Source organism: Lytechinus variegatus, chromosome 13 (assembly GCF_018143015.1).
Source record: "Lytechinus variegatus isolate NC3 chromosome 13, Lvar_3.0, whole genome shotgun sequence".
NCBI classification, from domain to species: Eukaryota; Metazoa; Echinodermata; class Echinoidea; order Temnopleuroida; family Toxopneustidae; genus Lytechinus; species Lytechinus variegatus.
Genome location: NC_054752.1, coordinates 21153179 through 21173433, shown reverse-complemented (window position 1 = coordinate 21173433; position 20255 = coordinate 21153179). Strand labels below are relative to the sequence as shown.

General features: G+C 38.2%; 1 protein-coding gene across 3 annotated transcripts in view; it reads left to right on the top strand.

The window, feature by feature from the left end:
* The first annotated feature begins 3868 nt into the window (after positions 1-3868).
* Positions 3869-20255, top strand: part of LOC121426318 (angiotensin-converting enzyme-like) — a 37833-nt gene continuing 21446 nt past the window's right edge. The window contains exons 1-3 of one of the 3 annotated variants that reach the window (XM_041622572.1): positions 3869-4147; positions 15209-15370; positions 18277-18370. In XM_041622572.1, coding sequence (XP_041478506.1) covers positions 3884-4147; positions 15209-15370; positions 18277-18370 — 520 coding nt within the window. In that variant the 5' untranslated portion in view covers positions 3869-3883. Of the gene's footprint in view, positions 4148-6599; positions 6902-8631; positions 8655-15208; positions 15371-18276; positions 18371-20255 lie in introns of those variants that run through there. The other 2 variants (XM_041622573.1, XM_041622574.1) reach the window with 2 other exon arrangements.

Genomic DNA, 20255 nt, shown 5'->3' with positions numbered 1-20255 from the left:
CGCAGTTCCTTATCTTGCCGCATGTAAAATACTGTGGAATAGTATCTGTATTTATCGTGTCACAATGTAATTCATGTTTTATATAATGCAAAGTTCACATAAACATAGCACATAGGGAGTATCAGATCAATGAATTTCAAAATGTTATAAATTAATTGCCTTTGTGGAATGTTGTGAGCAGAAATGTGGTGTAATGACTGTGTAATAATTGATTAGATTGAAAGAAATAATGCAGTTTTCCCAGTTTATTTCCTTTGTCTGATACCTGATGTTCGGGGTTACCCATTTTCTGTTTCTGTTTATGATAACTCCCATAGGAACTCGGCAGGACAGCATTTTTGGTGGTAAACGCCAAGCTGGTATTCTAACCAATTTACAAGGAAACAGTTTACGTCTTGGTTAATCAGTCATAGCGGCTGACCATATAGACGACAGATATTACTCTCGGACCTTTTTTTATCAAAGTGGAGACAGTGGCACAGTGGGGATTCGAACTCACGACCTTCCGATTATGAGTCCAAATCTCTAACCACTGGACCACACGACTCGTGATCTGATAGTATAAGATCATATTCCTCTGATGAACTATCATCTTTTTTTTTCTAATCTAATAAAAACTTGGTCTATTTATGATAGGATCTATTTACTATATGTCACACTTCTAATCAGGCTATGCTCATATTCGGTTTGATACACACTTGGGCTACACTATAAACAAAATATTGGGTAATGTTTTTACCACCAAGAGGGTAACAACGTGTCCAACCAATTTGGGGCAGTATTGTACCCAATACTGGAAGCATATTGTCCAGTAAGGATTGGAAAAAATCATCAGACTGGATAAATAAACTGCCCGAAAGAATAATTACCCTCATGGAGCATTTGTACCCAATATTTTTTGGAGTGTAACACTGTTTTTTCCTGATGCACCGGTAAATTATTTAAAATGTGATTTTTTTTACAAAACATAATTTAGCAACTTTGACAATTTCTTGTGCTTTCATGTTTATTCATATTACGTTAAGCTTTGTTTATCTATTTTATAAATTGACAGATTACACTTCTGTATCCGTTTAATTGAATAAGTAATCATATCTGTAACACATTTCATGTTTATTTCCCGGGTTTACTTGAGAGAAATGCGAATCTCGGGCCCGGTAATCTAGATCGGAGATTAAAGCCAAGCTAGAACCCCTAACATCAGCAGTACGGATTTGACTTATACAGCGACTGACCTTTAGACATCTATCGATAGCATTTTATCTTCATGATTATTTTATGACGGAATTTAAACCCCACAATTAAATGATAAGCTACCAACGGCTGTCTATATAGAAATGGCTTAAATGCTAATAAACACCGTTGACTTGCGTCTTTCTGTTTTGATCGGGACGTGTTCGGTTTTTTTTTGTTGGAAAATCCACACTGGATTTTGCACCTTTTCATTGTGCTATTATTTACTTTATCTCTTTGCATGTAGATACAATGATTTGCAAAGAGAGGGGGGAGATTGGACAAGTGTCGATATCCCCCCCCCCCCCACAGAAATAAAAACAAACTAAGACAAACAAAAAACAGAAAACAACCTAAAACAAAAGAAAAGGAAAACATCAAGAGATCAATAATGTAGTGGCGGATCCTGGAATGAGCAGCTGCAAGAAAGGGGGTGGATGCTCCCATACAAGAAATGACATCCCAAAAACGGGAAAAAAGGCGAAAAAAAGTCAGGTTATTGCCTCTCACGGATAGCATTTTCCCATTATAAAGACATGATAGAAAAAGGTAAAGGAATAAATAAAATGAATGAATGAATAAGATAATATGCAGATAAAGAGATAGATAGATAGATAGGGGGTCGTAGGTCTGGCAATGCCCGCTCTCCCCATTCTCTCTGGCTTAACGCCTGAAAGAATGTGCACAGATCTTTCAGCCCACTGCGCTGAACAAACCAACTGCAAATTGTCAACGACGAACTTACTGCTTACCCCTTGCAGTGGATAGGGTAGTGGAAAATAAATACCCATTTGCAATAAAATCAATTAAGCAGATGAGGGTCCAGTCAAGTGGTCCTTAAAAGTTTTACATTCTTTATCTTTCGAGTTGGTCAAGGAAAAAAAGGAGCTATAGGCAGAATATCAGGACGAGTATTCAAATCAAAGCCTATCACATTCTGAAGCGATCATGGATTCCCGGAGGCACATTTTGTGTCTTCTCGCCATCGTCATTGCCGTCGTTGTTCCTCCATCCCAACTGGTCAGCATCAATGATGTCGACGGAAGTCGTGATCGTCGGGATACCCGTCTAGAAGAAGCTTTGGCGTTCTTGGACGAGTACAATTCGACAGCGGAGATGGTGTTCTTTGAGTCCTCGTCGGCGAGTTGGGCTTACTCAACCAATCTTACGGATTACAATCAAGAGAAAGAGGTATTTAGGGCTTATGGTGATTACGATGATGATGACGGTGGTTTTAACGACGATGACGGCGATGATGATGATGACGATGATAGATGTTGTGCAGGTGGTGATGATTATGATGACAATGATGACGATGATAATGATATTGAAGACAACGGTGATGAGGATGACGATGCTGATGTGGTGGTGGTGGTGATCGCGAGGATAATAAATGATGAAGACGTGGCTTTTCGAAAATTTACCGAGTACTCATATTTTCCATCTTTTTAATTCGAATGTAAAACTTGTTTTGAAGTCTGCACCTTGGAATGTTTTAAAACAAACAGGCCTACTCTATTTTTTAAACAGCACATGGAACCATATACAAACGCTTAAAAAAATATTATGATTACGGCAATTTCAGATCCAGGTTGGGGGCACATCTGGCCCGTGCCCCCATCCCCCCCCCCCCCTCTGTTGAGACGCAAAAAATGACGACGACGATTATCGCAGTGAAATGTTGGTCAGAAACACAAAGACCTGACGACAGACAGGTATATTCGTCATCAAATTTCGCTCCCACCGATCGCCATTTTGACGACTTTGCCCTCGAAGGTGTGAGAGGTTTTAGCTTGGGCGTGGACTCGGACTTAGATTTGTTACAGGAGAGGCTTTTTTTTCAAGAGGGTGCTGATTGGGGTGGTGGTGGTGTTGGTGGAAGCGGGGTGTGGTCTTTTCTTACCGGAAATCCATAGCAGCCGGACATCTTCTTTATGATAAGAAAAGGAAATACATGAAGCCATAAAAATGCTGCCAAAGGAAAAGAATAGAGATTATCATGGCTTGCATTTGAAAAAAAAAACTTCATTTTTTTAATTAATCACCTTTTATTGATAAAAAGGGAAACAATTACAATTAGCCCAGGTTATCTGTTCTAGACGAACATCTTAAACGCAACATGAAATGAATATATATACATAAACAAACATAAAACAAGTGATAATATGCACATGGATTATAACGAGTCAATTCAATTCATAACAAAATTCATAGTAAAGTAATGAGAGGGGAGGAGAGGATGTTCTAACGCGTGGTTTAAATTAAGTTGTTCTGATTTCTTACATGAATTCATAATTGTACTAACATATTGGTATTACTATTATATAAATAATGCAAATACAAGTTTATGAAAAAAGAAAGAAAAGTGCGTCTGTCTGTCTGTGTGTGTGGGGGTCAGAATTGAATGAATGTTGCCAAGTGACCAAATTATACTAAGCCAAGTATGCCATAAATTTAGTATGTGTCATTTTCAGGGGTCGAAAAAAATAGTGGGTAATAAAATAAGTTATAAATTCTGCAAATATGCATTTAGAATTTTATTACCAGTAATACGCATGAACATCATTATGCCATTAAAGGTCTTTAAGAGAATATACAAATGTAAAACTGCCGTCAATCGCTTGGCTGATTTCGTGTTGATTTGAGGCACATGACGGTACAAATCACCAACTACGCAAAACAGCCTACCACCATGGGTGTGCCAAGTAGCAATCTGATTCTTCTCCTGATCGTCTTCGCTGTCATTGTGCCTCCTAGCCAACCGGCCGATATCAGTGATATCGATGCACATCTCGACGAAGTTATGGAGTTTTTGGAGGAGTATAACTCGACCGCAGAGATGGTATATTTTGAATCGTCGTCTGCAAGCTGGGCCTATTATACGAACCTGACAGATTACAATCAAGAAAAATCGGTATGGATTTGATGAGATAAGATAATACACTTCCATTAATTTAATAATTAAAATGGTATTCCTAATCCGATGTGATGATGGCGATGATCATGATGATTGTGATGGTAATAATGACGATGATGGTAATGATCGAGATGATTTATTGAAGGTTTTATTATCATTTTATCGCAGCCAGTAGCTGAATTAAGAAAGATTTACAAAGTAAAAACCTAATATGTAAACATAAACAGTGAAATATTTGATGTAAATCATAACCGCAGCAACATTGAAAGTAAAAAAATATTTTTTGAAAGAAACGTCCAAAAACCAATTAATATTCTAGTAAAATTTGGAGACATGATAAACTATTGCGTATAAACTTATATATTGTTCTACTTGAAGTTGAAATTCTTGGTATGAAGAATAGTGTTTTAAGAAATAAATTGCAAACATTTGAATATCGTGTAGAAAGTTATGGAAAAATTGCAAAATTAAGGTTTACCGAGTGCATAATTGAGTAGCCTTGTATTCTCGAAAAGTTCTAGTAATTTAACATAATTAGATGAATTCAAACAAATATGAAAATAATGCATCAACAATTTAAAAACTGAAATGTACATCCAAATTCATGAAAGAAGCTTATATTAAGAAAAATTTAGGCTTGATTGGGGTACATGGTGAAGATTCATTATAAACTCGAAATTACCTCAAAATTAAAGCAGATGGATATAAATTTAGAAATCGGTTGTACATTTGATGAAGATGATCTTAGTGGTGGTGATGGAGCTAATCATGTATTATGGTGGAGGTGGATGTAATGATAGGTACAACGGTGTTGACGGTGCACTGCAAAAATTCCGGTGTTGATTTAACCCCAGCCCGGAATCTATGTCCACACCAGAGAAGTATTGAAACAACACCAGTTTGGAATCAAACCGATGCTGTTTGAATATTAATTGGTGTTGTATAAACACCTTTTTGGTGTAATACCAAAACGAAAATGGTGTTGTTTAACACTTCTCTGGTGTTTACATAATATAGATTCCGGGCTGGTGTTTAATCAACACCGGAGTTTTTGCAGTGTGACGACGATGGTGGTGATGATAATGATTATGATGAAGGTGGTGTTGGTGACAATGCATGGTGATGATAGCGGTGGTGACGATCGATGATGATGGGTCGTAACTTTTGCGGAGAATTATCATGGTACCGACAAGCAAGTGTACATAGATTATACACCTTATGCATATGCGTGACGTCATTATCTCATAGCCCCCTCCCTCAGAGGATATAGGAACACGCATTAAACAGAGTTGTCACAGATGCCCCAGCTGCAGATCACCAACTCATGCAAGGCAATAGCTTCAGCCTCAAAGATGGCGGCGCGAAGATGTCAATGCATAAGGTATATTGTTCGACCGTTTGGTCATTAGACATTTATCTTTTTAATTCATCTCAACTCGATCATGATGAAGATGCTGCCTCTATTAATAGAGATTTTTACGCTCGTGTGACGACAGTTTGCGTTCGTGGAACGGGGAAGAACGCGAGTGGCTGCAACATTTCGAGAAACCCGGGGGGGGGGATAGTGGTGCTTTTCTTGAAAGGGTGAGTAAAGGAACGGGGGTCAAAATGTGCATAATTAATGAATTTCTCAATTCCAGCCCCCCCCCCCTATGCTATTATTCACTTTATCTCTTTGCATGTAGATACAAATGATTTGCAAAAGAGAGGGAGGGAGATTGGACGAATGACGATGTCCCCCCCCCCCCAGAAAAAATACCAAACAAAAACAAAAAACAGAAAAACAACATAAAAAAAAGAAAAGGAAAACATCAAGAGATCAATAATGTAGTGGGCGATCCTGGAATGAGCAGCTGCAAGAAAGGGGCTGGATGCTCCCGTACAAGAAATGACATCCCAAAAATGGGAGAAAAACGAAAAAAAAGTCAGGTTATTGCCTCTCACGGATAGCATTTTCCCATTATAAAGACATGATACGCAAAAAAAGTAAAGGAATAAATATGATAAATAAATGAATGAATAAATAAGATGATATATAGATAAAGAGATAGATAGATATACAGATATACAGATAGATAGATAGATAGATAGATAGATAGATAGGGGAGAGCTAGATAGTAGATAGATAGATAGATAGATGGATAGATAGATAGATAGATAGATAGGTAGGTAGATAATAAAATAGGGGTCGTAGGTTTGGCAAAGCCCACTCGCCTCATTCTCTCTGGATCCACGCCTGAAAGAATGTGCACAGATCTTCCTGCCCGCTGCGCTGAACAAACCAACTACAAATTATCAACGACGAACTTACAGAAAAAGACGTTTGCAGTGGAAAATAAATATCTATCTGTCATGATAGTCTATTAAACAGATAAAGAGAGTCCAGACAAGTGGTCCTTAAAAGTTTTATATTCTTTATCTTTCGAGTTGGTCAAGGAAAAAAAAGAGCTATAGGCAGAATATCAGGACGAGTATTCAAATCAAAGCCTATCACAATTTGAAGCGATCATGGATTCCCGGAGGCACATTTTGTGTCTTCTCGCCATCGTCATTGCCGTCGTTGTTCCTCCATCCCAACTGGTCAGCATCAATGATGTCGACGGAGGTCGTGATCGTCGGGATACCCGTCTAGAAGAAGCTTTGGCGTTCTTGGACGAGTACAATTCGACAGCAGAGATGGTGTTCTTTGAGTCCTCGTCGGCGAGTTGGGCTTACTCAACCAATCTTACGGATTACAATCAAGAGAAAGAGGTATTTAGGGCTTATGGTGATTACGATGATGATGACGGTGGTTATAACGACGATGATGGCAATGATCATGATGATGATGATTACGGTGATAATGATGATGATAGTTGTTGTGCAGGTGGTGATGATTATGATGACAATGAGGACGATGATAATGATATTGAAGACAACGGTGGTGAGGATGACGATGCTGATGTGGTGGTGGTGGTGGTGGTGATCGCGAGGATAATAAATGATGAAGACGTGGCTTTCCGAAAATTTACCGAGTACTCCTATTTTCCATCTTTTTAATTCGAATGTAAAACTTGTTTTGAAGTCTGCACCTTGGAATGTTTTAAAACAAACAGGTCTCTATTTTATCTAAAAAGCACATGGAACCATATACAAACGCTGAAAAAATATTATGATTACGGCAATGGCACATCCAGGTTGGGGGCACATCTGGCCCATGCCCCCCCCCCCCCCTGTTGAGACGCAAAAAAAATGACGACGACGATTATCGTAGTGAATGTTGGTCAGAAACACAAAGACCTGACGACAGACAGGTATATTCGTCATCAAATTTCGCTCCCACCGATCGCCAATTTGACGACTTTGCCCTCGAAGGTGTGAGAGGTTTTAGCTTGGGCGTGGACTCGGACTAAGATTTGTTACAGGAGTGGCTGTTTTTTTTTCAAGAGGGTGCTGATTGGGGTGGTGGTGGTGTTGGTGGAAGCGGGGTGTGGTCTTTTCTTAACGGAAATCCATAGCAGGCAGACATCTTCTTTATGATAAGAAAAGGAAATACATGAAGCCACAAAAATGCTGCCAAAGGAAAAGAATAGAGATTATCATTGCTTTCATTTGAAAAAAACTTAATTTTTTTTAATCACCTTTTATTGATAAAAAGGGAAACAATTAAAATTAGCCCAGGTTATCTGTTCTAGACGAACATTTTAAATGCAACATAAAATGAATATATATACATAAACAAACATAAAACAAGTGATAATATGCACATGGATTATAACGAGTCAATTCAATTCATAACAAAATTCATAGTAAAGTAATGTGAGGGAAGGAGAGGATGTTCTAACGCGTGGTTTAAATTAAGTTGTTCTGATTTCTTACATGAATTCATAATTGTACTAACATATTGGTATTACTATTATATAAATTATGCAAATACAAGTATATGAAAAAAAAGAAAGAAAAGTGCGTCTGTCTGTGTGTGTGTGGGAGGGGGGGGGGTCAGAATTGAATGAATGTTGCCAAGTGACCAAATTACACTAAGTATAAGTATGGCATAAATTTATTATTTGTCATTTTCAGGGGTCGAAAAAAATAGTGGGTAATAAAATAAGTTGTAAATTCTGCAAATATGCATTTAGATTTTTATTACCAGTAATACTCTGAAAATAAACATCATTATGCCATTAAAGGTCTTTAAGAGAATATACATATGTAAAACTGCCGTCAATCGCTTGGCTGATTTCGTGTTGATTTGAGGCACATGACGGTACAAATCACCAACTACGCAAAACAGCCTACCACCATGGGTGTTCCGAGTCGCAATCTGATTCTTCTCCTGATCGCCTTCGCTATCATTGTGCCTCCAAGTCAACCGGCCGATATCAGTGATACCGATGCATTTCTCGACGAAGTTATGGAGTTTTTGGAGGAGTATAACTCGACCGCAGAGATGGTATATTTTGAGTCATCTTCTGCAAGCTGGGCCTATTATACAAACCTGACAGATTACAATCAAGAAAAATCGGTATGGATTTGATGAGATAAGATAATACACTTCCATTAATTTAATAATTAAAATGGTATTCCTAATCCGATGTGATGATGGCGATGATCATGATGATTGTGGTGGTAATAATGACGATGATGGTAATGATCGAGATGATTTATTGAAGGTTTTATTATCATTTTATCGCAGCCAGTAGCTGAATTAAGAAAGATTTACAAAGTAAAAACATAATATGTAAACATAAACAGCATAGGCGGATCCAGCTTTTGGCGAAAGGGGGGGCGCACTGCCGAGCGGCGCACATATTTTTGCACTTCACCGGCGCCATAAAAGAAAATGTTGAAAAAGAAAAGGGGTAATGCCTGACCCTGTCAAAACACGCACACGCACACACACACATGCATATATATATATATATATATGACTCATATCATATAGATATACATGACTCATGAGATAGAGACACATATTTCACCGACAAATTAATGCGAGCGCGAAGCGCGAGCTTAAATTTTTAAAGTATACTGACCTGAAAACAGGAAAAAGGTGCCTGTTTAGGACTGTTTGTAGTAACTCATGAGGAGGATACATATCTCACTACACAGATAATGCGAGTGCCGAGGGCGAGCTGAAATTTACTTATATTCTGACCAGAAAGCTTGGTATTCTAAGCATTCTTGGTACCAATGATTAAGATGGGTATCTAAAAAAAAATGCGAGCGCGAAGCGCGAGCTTAAAATTTTGATATTTCGATCTGAAAACATTACAGTTTAATGTACGTTTTAATAAAGAACAAGATTATATCCAACAAAAGATTATTGCAAATCGAAGCGGGAGTTCTTTTGAGGTTCAGAACTAAAAACGGGACATTCTATTCACCTATTTAATCATGAAAAGTATGGGGTTTTGCTACAGAAATGATGCGAGCGCGAAGCGCGAGCTGAAAAATTTTATGTTCCAATCTGATAATTTGAGCACGATTTTTAATAAAGAACGAGTTGTGTAGCTCAATCTCGTTTGCTGATTTCTGTGTAACATTACCATCTTATTGTTTTTGCACATTCGGAATTATTGGGGGAGGGCAAAACGATCATTCTTGACCGCGGCGCCGATCTAGATTTGGTTAGCAATAGGCCCTTCTTCATTATTCTACCGGCGCTTATTTATTGAAATCAGGGGACGCTGATCATTCTTGACCGGCGCCGATTTAAATTTAGGTGGCGCCGGTTAAGACAAAGGCAGCGCCGATTTGTCTTGACCGGCGCCGATTTAAACAAGTAGTACTGATTATTTTTACCGACGTTACGTAAGATTCAGGCAGCGGCAATCCATAATCGACTGGCGCCGATCTAGAACCAGGAGGCGCCGATTATTCTTGATCGGCGCCGGTTAAGACTCTGGCAGTGCCGATTTTTCTTGACTGGCGCCGATTTATAACTAAATAGCGCTGATTATTCTTGTCCGGCGCCGATTTAGATTAAGGTGGCGCTGATTATTCTTGATTGGCGCCAGTTATATGCAGGCAGCGCACTGCTACCGGCGAAGTTGTTGGGAAAAGGGTAGTTAAAAGAAAAAATAAGGAAGATGATATGATTACGCTTTGCTGGGGATAGTCTTTCCTTTACTGTTGCTAATGTTATATCAGTGTATAATTTTTTTTAAGCAGCGCCTTTTCCCTTTCTTTCCTTTATTTTTAATTTTTCAAGCGGCGCCTTTTCTTTCTTTTACTTTTTTTATTTTCTTTATTAATAAATAAATAAATATAAATAAATAAATTTTGAGCGGCGCCGAAGGCGCCGCTCAGATATTAGGGGGGGCGCGCGCACCCTGCGCACCCCCCCTGGATCCGCCGATGAACAGTGACATATTTGATGTAAATCATAACCGCAGCAACATTGAAAGTAAAAAAATATTTTTTGAAAGAAACGTCCAAAAACCAATCAATATTCTAGTAAAATTTGGAGACATGATAAACTATTGCGTATAAACTTATATATTGTTCTACTTGAAGTTGAAATTCTTGGTATGAAGAATAGTGTTTTAAGAAATAAATTGCAAACATCTGAATATCGTGTAGAAAGTTATGGAAAAATTGCAAAAATAAATGTTTCACGGAGTGCGTAATTGAGTAGCCTTGTATTCTCGAAAAATTCTAGTAATTTAACATAATTAGATGAATTTAAACAAATATGAAAATAATGCATCAACAATTTAAAAACTTTAAAAACTGAAATGTACATCCAAATTCATGAAAGAAGCTTATATTAAGAAAAATTTAGGCTTCATTGGGGTACATGGTGAAGATCATTATAAAGTCGAAATTACCTCAAAATTAAAGCGGATGGATATAAATTTAGAAATCGGTTGTACATTTGATGAAGATGATCTTAGTGGTGGTGATGGAGCTAATCATGTATTATGGTGGAGGTGGGTGTAATGATAGGTACAACGGTGTTGACGGTGCACTGCAAAAACTCCGGTGTTGATTTAACACCAGCCCGGAATCTATATATGTCCACACCAGAGAAGTATTGAAACAACGCCAGTTTGGAATCAAACCGATGCTGTTTGAATATTAATTGGTGTTGTATAAACACCTTTCTGGTGTAATACCAAAACGAAACTGGTGTTGTTTAACACTTCTCTGGTGTTTACATAATATAGATTCCTGGCTGGTGTTAAATCAACACCGGAGTTTTTGCAGTGTGACGACGATGGTGGTGATGATAATGATTATGATGAAGGTGGTGTTGGTGACAATGCATGGTGATGATAGCGGTGGTGACGATCGATGATGATGGGTAGTAACTTTTGCCGAGAATTTTATGCATATGCGTGACGTCATTATCTCATAGCCCCCTCCCTCAGAGGATATAGGAACACGCATTAAACAGAGTTGTCACAGATGCGCCAGCTGCAGATCACCAACGCATGCAAGGCAGTATAGCTTCAGCCTCTAAGATGGCGGCGCGAAGATGTCGATGCATAAGGTATTTTGTTCGACCGTTTGGTCATTAGACATTTAATCTTTTTAATTCAACTCAACTCGATCATGATGAAGATGCTGCCTATATCAATAGAGATGATAATGCCGTTGTTTTTATTTCTGTACATATTTTTTAAATGGGTGTGACGACAGCGGGGTAGATCGCGAGTGGCCGCACCATTTCGAGAAAACCAGGGAGGGGGGTAGAATTGGCTTTTCTTGAGAGGGTGTGTAATGGGACGGGGGTCAGGACGGGGTTGTAAATTTGCCATTATTGTAACTTCAATGAAATCCTTAGTTGTGATACAAACGCTGAAAAAATATATGATTATGGCAGATCCAGGTGGGGGAACATCTGGCCCTGCCCCCCCCCTTGAGAGGCAAAAAAAAATAACGACGACGATCATCGTAGTGAAACGTTGATCAGAATTCGTCGTCAAATTTCGCTCCCACCGGTCGCCAATTAGACGACATTTCCCTAAAAGGTGTGAGAGATATTAGCTTGGGCGTGGACTCGGACTTCAATTTCTTACAGGAGTAGCTTTTTTTCAAAAGGGTGATGATTGAGGTGATGGTGGTTTGATGGAAGCGGGGTGTGGTCGCTTTTCTTACATGAAGTCCATAGCAGGCGTAGATAGACATCTTCTATATGATAAGAAAAGGAAATACATGAAGCCACAAAACATGCTACCAAAGGAAAAGTGTAGAGGTTTTCATGGCTTTCATTTAAAAAAAACTTTTTTTTAGTAAATCACCTTTTATTGATAAAAGGGAAACAATTGCAATTAGCCCAGGTTATCGAACATTATACAAGGCAACATAAAATGAATATATATACATAAACAAATTTAAAAACAAGAAATAATATGTATTATAACGAGTCAATTCAATTCATAACAAAATTCATAGTTAAGTTGTTCTGATTTCTTACATGAATTCATAATTGTACTAACATATTGGTATTACAATTATATAAATGATGCAAATACAAGTATCTGAAAAAAATAAAAGTGTGTCTGTCTGTCTGTCTGTGTGTGTGGGGGGGGGATCAGAATAATGAATGTTGCCAAGTGACCAAATTACAGTAATTATAAGTGTGCCATAAATTTAGTATTTGTCATTTTCAGGGGTCGAAAAAAATAGTGGGTAATAAAATCAGTTGTAAATTCTGCAAGTATGCATTTAGAATTGTATTAATACGCTGAAAATAAACATCAATATGCCATTAAAGGGCTTTAAGAGAATATAAATCTGCCGTCAATCGCTTGGCTGATTTATTGTTGATTTGAGGCACATGACGATACGAATTGCCAACTACGCAAAGCAGCCAACAACCATGGGTGTGTCAAGTCGCAATCTGATTCTTCTCCTGATCGTCTTCGCTATCATTGTGCCTCCAAGCCGACCGGCCGATATCAGTGATATCGATGCATTTCTCGACGAAGTTATGGAGTTTTTGGAGGAGTATAACTCGACCGCAGAGATGGTATATTTTGAATCGTCGTCTGCAAGCTGGGCCTATATTACAAACCTGACAGATTACAATCAAGAAAAATTGGTATGGATTTGATGAGATAAGATGAAACACTTCCACTGATTTAATGATTAAAATGGTATTCCTAATCCGATATGATGATGGCGATGATCATGAAGATTGTGGTGGTAATGATGACGATGATGGTAATGATCGAGATGATGAAGATGATCTTAGTGGTGGTGATGGAGCTAATTATGAATTATGGTGGCGGTGGTTTTTTAATGATAGGTACAATGGTGTTGACGGTTCGCTGCCAAAACTCAAGTGTTGATTTAACACCAGCCCGGAATCTATCATCACCATGCATTGTCACCAACACCACTTTCATCATTATCATCACCATCATCGTCGTCACACTGCAAAAACTCCGGTGTTGATTTAACACCAGCCCGGAATCTATATATGTCCACACCAGAGAAGTATTGAGACAACAACAGTTTGGAATCAAACCGATGCATGCTGTTTCAATATCAATTTGTGTTGTATAAACACTTTTCTGGTGTTAGACCAAAACGAAACTGGTGTTAATTAACACTCCCTGGTGTGATAATATATAGGTTCCGGGCTGGTGTTTAATCAACACCGGAGTTTTTGCAGTGTGACGACGATGGTGGTGATGATAATGATTATGATGAAGGTGGTGTTGGTGCCAATGCATGGTGATGATAGCGGTGGTGACGATCGATGATGATGGGTCGTAACTTTTGCCGAGAATTATCATGGTACCGACAAGCAAGTGTACATAGATTATACACCTTATGCATATGCGTGATGTCATTATCTCATAGCCCCCTCCCTCAGAGGATATGGGAACACGCATTAAACAGAGTTGTCACAGATGCGCCAGCTGCAGATCACCAACGCATGCAAGGCAATAGCTTCAGCCTCTAAGATGGCGGCGCGAAGATGTCAATGCATAAGGTATATTGTTCGACCGTTTGGTCGTTAGACATTTAATCTTTTTTTAATTCAACTCAACTTGATCATGATGAAGATGCTGCCTATATCAATAGAGATGATAATGCCGTTGTTTTTATTTCTGTGCATATTTTTTAAATGCGTGTGACGACAGCGGGGTAGATCGCGAGTGGCCGCACCATTTCGAGAAAATCGGGGAGGGGGAGGGGTAGTGGTGGCTTTTCTTGAAAGGGTGGGTAAAGGGACGGGGGTCAAAATGTGCATAATTAATGAATTTCAAAATTCTAGCCCCCCCCCCTCCCCCACAATCTTACACAGACACTCAAATAATCAACTGGTGCAGGAGACTATTCAATGCCCCCTCTCGAGAAATAAGCCGCACCCTTCCCGGTTGTCTCGAAAGGGTTGTCCACTCCACCCCGGTTCCGTCTCAAGCCTAAGCAAGATAGGCCTACACCGCTAAAGATAGTGTTAAAACTACTCCACCAGTGTTCACAGGGGACAAAACAATGTTATTTTACACCAATTTTAAATCCACGGTGTTTCAACAGCATCATCTGCACCAATGTATCGCACATCTATAGTTCTGTGTTTTTAAACACTAATTGGTGTCGTGCTCAAACTCTATGATGAATTGTAACACCCTTTTCAGAAAGGCTAACGACTTTTGTAAATTTGCCATTATTGTAACTTCAATGAAGTCCTTAGTTGTAATTGGATCTTCAAGCCTGTTGCCATGGTAGTTAACCATAATTCCGGTTGGTTGCTGAACCCTGTTGCCAAGGTTGTTACCATAATTATGAACTTACCTTAGTTGTAATAAGTTTAAACGAATAGGTATAGTATTCTAAGAACACAACTTGAGTTGTTAACATCGTGGTCTGTACCAAATAAATGCAGTAAAAGACATTTTTTTTCTTTATTTCAGCAATGATGAAATGATGTATTTGTTACTTTTGTACCAATATTACGCATTTTCAACTATAAGTTCAATGTTTATATTCATTGATCTGTAATTTCGTATTTCTGAGTTGTACGTGTATGTTGGGAAATGGATGAATGGAAATTCAATAAAAGAAGTATATTAAACTAAATCCAATAATGTGTTCAATGTTGATTATGTTTTTTAGGTTGAAGCCAGTCTAAAAGCTTCGGCTTTTAGTAAGAAATCTGCGATGAGGGCTCGCGAGTTCGATGATGTCAAGGATAGTTTTCCCGAGGACGTTCAACGTATACTTGGTTTCATAGCCGACATCGGCGTATCTGCACTTGACAACGACACCGTACAGGAGGTAAACTCTTGAATTTTAATCTAAAATTGACTTAAAATGTATTCTCCTGTCGTACATGAAATTATGAAATGTACTTTCAATAAAATGAACTATAGATAAACGTACACAAACTATACACACAAACCCATGCGCACTTCCATATATACATAATATTGTATGTGTGTAAGTGTTGGTGTATTTCATGCGTATACCTATACATGTATGTGTGGGTGTGTGTGTGTTGGGGTGCGTGCGGGTTTATGTTTACAGTTCGTATATATTCAGTTTTGTCAGTTTTTTTTTGGGGGGTATATTTAAGAAATATGTATCAAAGAAGGGTAAGAACCGAAAGCTTTACTATACACAACGTGTGACCTAAAATGTGTTTTACCTATTCTTTACAATTTATTGAATTTGATGGATCAAAAATAAAGATCGATACAAACTCCAACATATCATCGTAATGAGTTTACCTTGCACCATACGACCTTGAGTGGTAAATAATGCACACAGTTTGATTGGAACCAAATCAAAGAATCATATTTGTGTATTTCATTTTGAGTCTATTTGAGAGTGTGTATTTCAAGCGTCAATAGTCCTATCTTATTTGAAGTGATTCTTGCGTGTCTTTTTTTCTTTCTCTAAAATCTATTCGGTCGAGCCCGGCGAAACCCAAGGTCGATTCTGTTTAGATTCTGTTAGATTCTGTTCTCTATATGGGCCTAATAATGAGAATCGTCTGCCCTTTTATACTCCCATGTCCAACATAATAATTGGTCATTGTAATTGAATTGTGCTCATAATTGTTAAGGGTAATTTAGCATTGCTAATTGCATATCGTATGTTTTCACTAGACGATCTTATGTCTCCCCCTAGTACAAGGTTACTGGAATCCTTTTGTCACAACATGGAAACTTGAAGAAAACAGTTGTTTATCTTTAGTCTGGAATGGGAATCGTCTGAACTGTCGTGCATAATCAATGTATAAATTTTCTTTGTAAAAATAGTTTTCAGTTTAATTTTCCGAACAGCAGTAGAGCGATTTCTTATTTGTATTTAGTTAATAATGGTTCATACACTAATTATTTTTTTCTTATGTTATTATTATGTTTTGATATATATTTTGAAAAATTTAATAATTTATTTTTATTTCTGTATTCGCATTTTTATGTTCCTTAGTTTTAAACTTGTGTTCAATTACTCTTCGAAGTTTTTGTTGAGGTTTTTTATGCATAAAACATAGCTCACATGGCTGAATTGAATCGAACAGAATACAGATACAGAACACTTTATGAACGTCCCAGATCGATTTGGTTTGGGTATTGCATTTATGGTAATTTCTTACTTGGGCAGGGGGGCTTTGATTATGCCTAACAAAAGACAATTTATGTACTGACATAGCAACGCACCGAGCTCGTTAAGCAATCTATTGAAATGACTTTTATTCTGCTTTAGCCGCCATATAAGTGAGAGTTTTTAAGGGGGTCCCGATTATTGAATTCGTACCTAAGGTCCTATCTCACCTAGTGAGACTTCTCGATCAAAGACTGCATTCGCGGAGACGTCTCCAACATAACAATTACTTGGGGGTTTCGCAACCGCTACGCAGAACGTTCCCTTAATCGTAGATCTTTTATGCCAAACGCCCTTCATGATAAAGAGGTCTTTGTCGACGGTCGGTGAATCAAAACAGCAGGTTCGTCCTTGACTCTGGACAAACGAGATATTTGCAATGTTTCCTTTTCTCTGAAACATCGGATGAAACTGTTGTTCTGGTTCACCAATTTTCGACAAAGACCTCCCAGGTTTTCATTGAGCTTTGTTTTGTATTTTCAATATATTTGCTGCGTGCTGGGATTCATTCTGCCTCGCGGTGCGATAAGATCTACCAAGGGGATTAACCAAGGGGACGTCTTGACGTCTCCATGCAAGGCATCAAGCACTCAGCACTTTGACCGACAGTTGCGGGGGTGTTGCTGCATAAGTATTTAAGTAGTCGCAGTAATTTCTAGGAGATTTTCCTCAGATGCAGCAATGTCTCAGAGAGGTTTCCGAGACGTCACAACGACTACTTAGAGACTTTACGGCAACATCCTCGCGTTTGGCTGGCTGGCAAATCGCTCGTCATCTTGTCTGGAGACGTCTCTCTGGTAATAACGAAAAAAAAAAAATGTTGGAGACGTCTTGGCGACTGTAGTCTCTGAGACGTCACAGGGGCGTCTCTTCGTCATGAGGAGACGTCTTCACACGTTTCATCAGTCTCCTGCTGAAAGTCTTCGCGAAGTCTCTGAGACTTCGCAAAGACATCGCGGAGACGTCTCATAGTAGTCGGGGAGGTAATGGGTCGGCAACACACTAAGAAGTAAATGTTCAAATTTGAACCCGAAAGGTTGATGCAAAATCAGTACCCTATAGGTTCAAAAATAGACCCCCTGATTGGGGTTCAAAAATAGAACCCCTATTTGGGGTTCATTTTTGCACCCTGCGGGTTCAAAACTGCACCCATAGGGGTTCAATTTAAAATTTAGGGGTGCAGGGTGCAAAAATGAACCCCAACCAGGGGTTTAATTTTTGAACCCCAATCAGGGGTTCAATTTGTGAACCCATAGGATGCTGATTTGTGCTGATTTTGCATCAACCTTTCGGGTTCAATTTTGAACCTTTATTTCTTAGTGTGTACGTCTCTTCAACTATAGAGATGTCTCGGAGACGTCGGATAGACATCGCCAGGCCTTTTTTATAACAAAATCGAGAACGTACATTATGCTTGCGACCCCATGGAGATTTCACAAGTTTTTAGGAGTCTAAAAGACATCGCGGAGTCTTCTCGGCAACTACCCAGTTTTTAGTCGCAAACTATATAGTCGCCGAGTACTTGTAAGCCCAGTGAGGTACCCCCTTTAACCCTTGCTTTCATTCTTTGACAGTACAATGAGATCATGGGCCAGATGAATAGGATATACAGCTCTACCCCAGTGTGTCGACCGGACGATCCATCGGAGTGTCTCTACCTTGAACCGGGTAAGTTCACCATTATTCTCTATTCTCTGCAAAAAGGCCATTGCACATCAATGGGTCGGGGTGTAGAAGCCCCTGACTGTACTGCTTATAGCTAGCAGCATGAACAGATTCCACAACTCCAAACCAAATGAAGGCCAAACTCAAGAATGATTCCCACCAACTCCAATCTAGTTATCCCCAACCAGATCTACAGCGACTCGACCATATCCACATGCACTGACAGCCCATCCACCTCAAGATCTATTTTAATGCGACAAGGGACTTGGGTGGTGGCGGTCGTTTACCCTTTAATCCCGGCCTTTGATTTTCTCGAATATTGAAACAAAAAGAGGAGGAAAAGAAGTAGAAAAAGGGACGAAAGGAAAGAATAGAAGAGTATTAATAAGATAGGGTTGTTTGGTTTCACCTGTAAATAGCATTTGATACAAAATGCCATCAAATTTTTGTCATCTTGCTGATTATTATTAAATCTGATTGATAAAATGCGAATTAGGGTCAAAGTAAGATTAAAAAAATATTCTATATCATGTACAAAGGTTATCCAAAGCATGAACAAATAAAAATTGTTATGAACTAATGCAATTCAACATGAACACAATCAAAAGCAAATCACATGATCGGATGATAAGTGTATGTGATAGTGAAGACATTAAGATTCAAAGGTACTAGCAATAAAGCATTTGTAGAATATCTCTCAACCCTGCTTTTCTGCTGGGAATTTAATATGTAACTATTGCCATTTATATTTACTGTGTAATTCCTCTGAAAATAATTAACGCATCAACAAAAATATAAACAAAAGATAAAATAAAACTGCAATATTTTGACATTATTAGCAGAAAGGTGTAATTGATATGCCATGGCAAGTGTACGGGACTTTGCGCGGAATTCATCTTTTAAATTTGCATATGATATATCTATTGTCTATAAAAATATTCTAATATTTGTCTAGCTTTGGCTTATTTTTCATCCATGTGAATAAATCATTCTACCTTCTCGTTTGATACGAATGTATTGACAAGGTGTTCGAAAATTATATCAATGGGGTAAAGGATGTTTTCTTGAAGATATCCTCATTTGAACAAATCAATTTGAATGATTCTTATATTCTGTATAACATCATGCAAACCAAAGTCAAATCTCACTTACATTTCCATGTATAAAGGTTATTAAAAAACAGGAAATAAATAAAATGTTAATTTATTATGCATGCATAAATGTAAAGGTCAACAAAACTGAAAGTTTAATGTACTAAAATCGGATCATGTGATTGATTGCACAATTTCCATAATTTCTAACGGCTTTAAGGTGTAAAAGAGCTATCACGAAACTGTCTATGTGTCTTTGATGATTGACATCAATTATTAGTGGATTGAATATTTTTTGTCTCTATCCTTTATTATTAACTATTTCTCATTGGCATAAAAGCAGTGAATGCCTAACTCATACGAAATCACCATTAGTTTAGATTTTATTACATCAGAATCATCGCATATACATTCATTTTGAACAAAAACGATGTGAATTTTGTTAGGTTTGTGTGATTCGTAAAAAATATGGACACCTGGGGTCCGTTTCATAAAGTTGTTCGTAAGTTAAGAGCGACTTTAAGAACGACTTGTTATCCTTTCTTACGCGCTAAACCATCGCCAATGAACATTTTGGTATATATACTCTTTACCACAAGAAATGATCACCAGTCGTTCTTAAAGTCGTTCTTAACTTAAGAACAGCTTTATGAAACACCCACCTGGGTTATAATAAGTAGGAGAGGTGAAATAATTTGGGCTTTTCAACAGTCTTTTTCTTGCATTTCTGATATTTTGGTTTCTAACCATAGTAACGGAAATGCTGCAAATATTGGAGCATTTTCACATAGCAAATC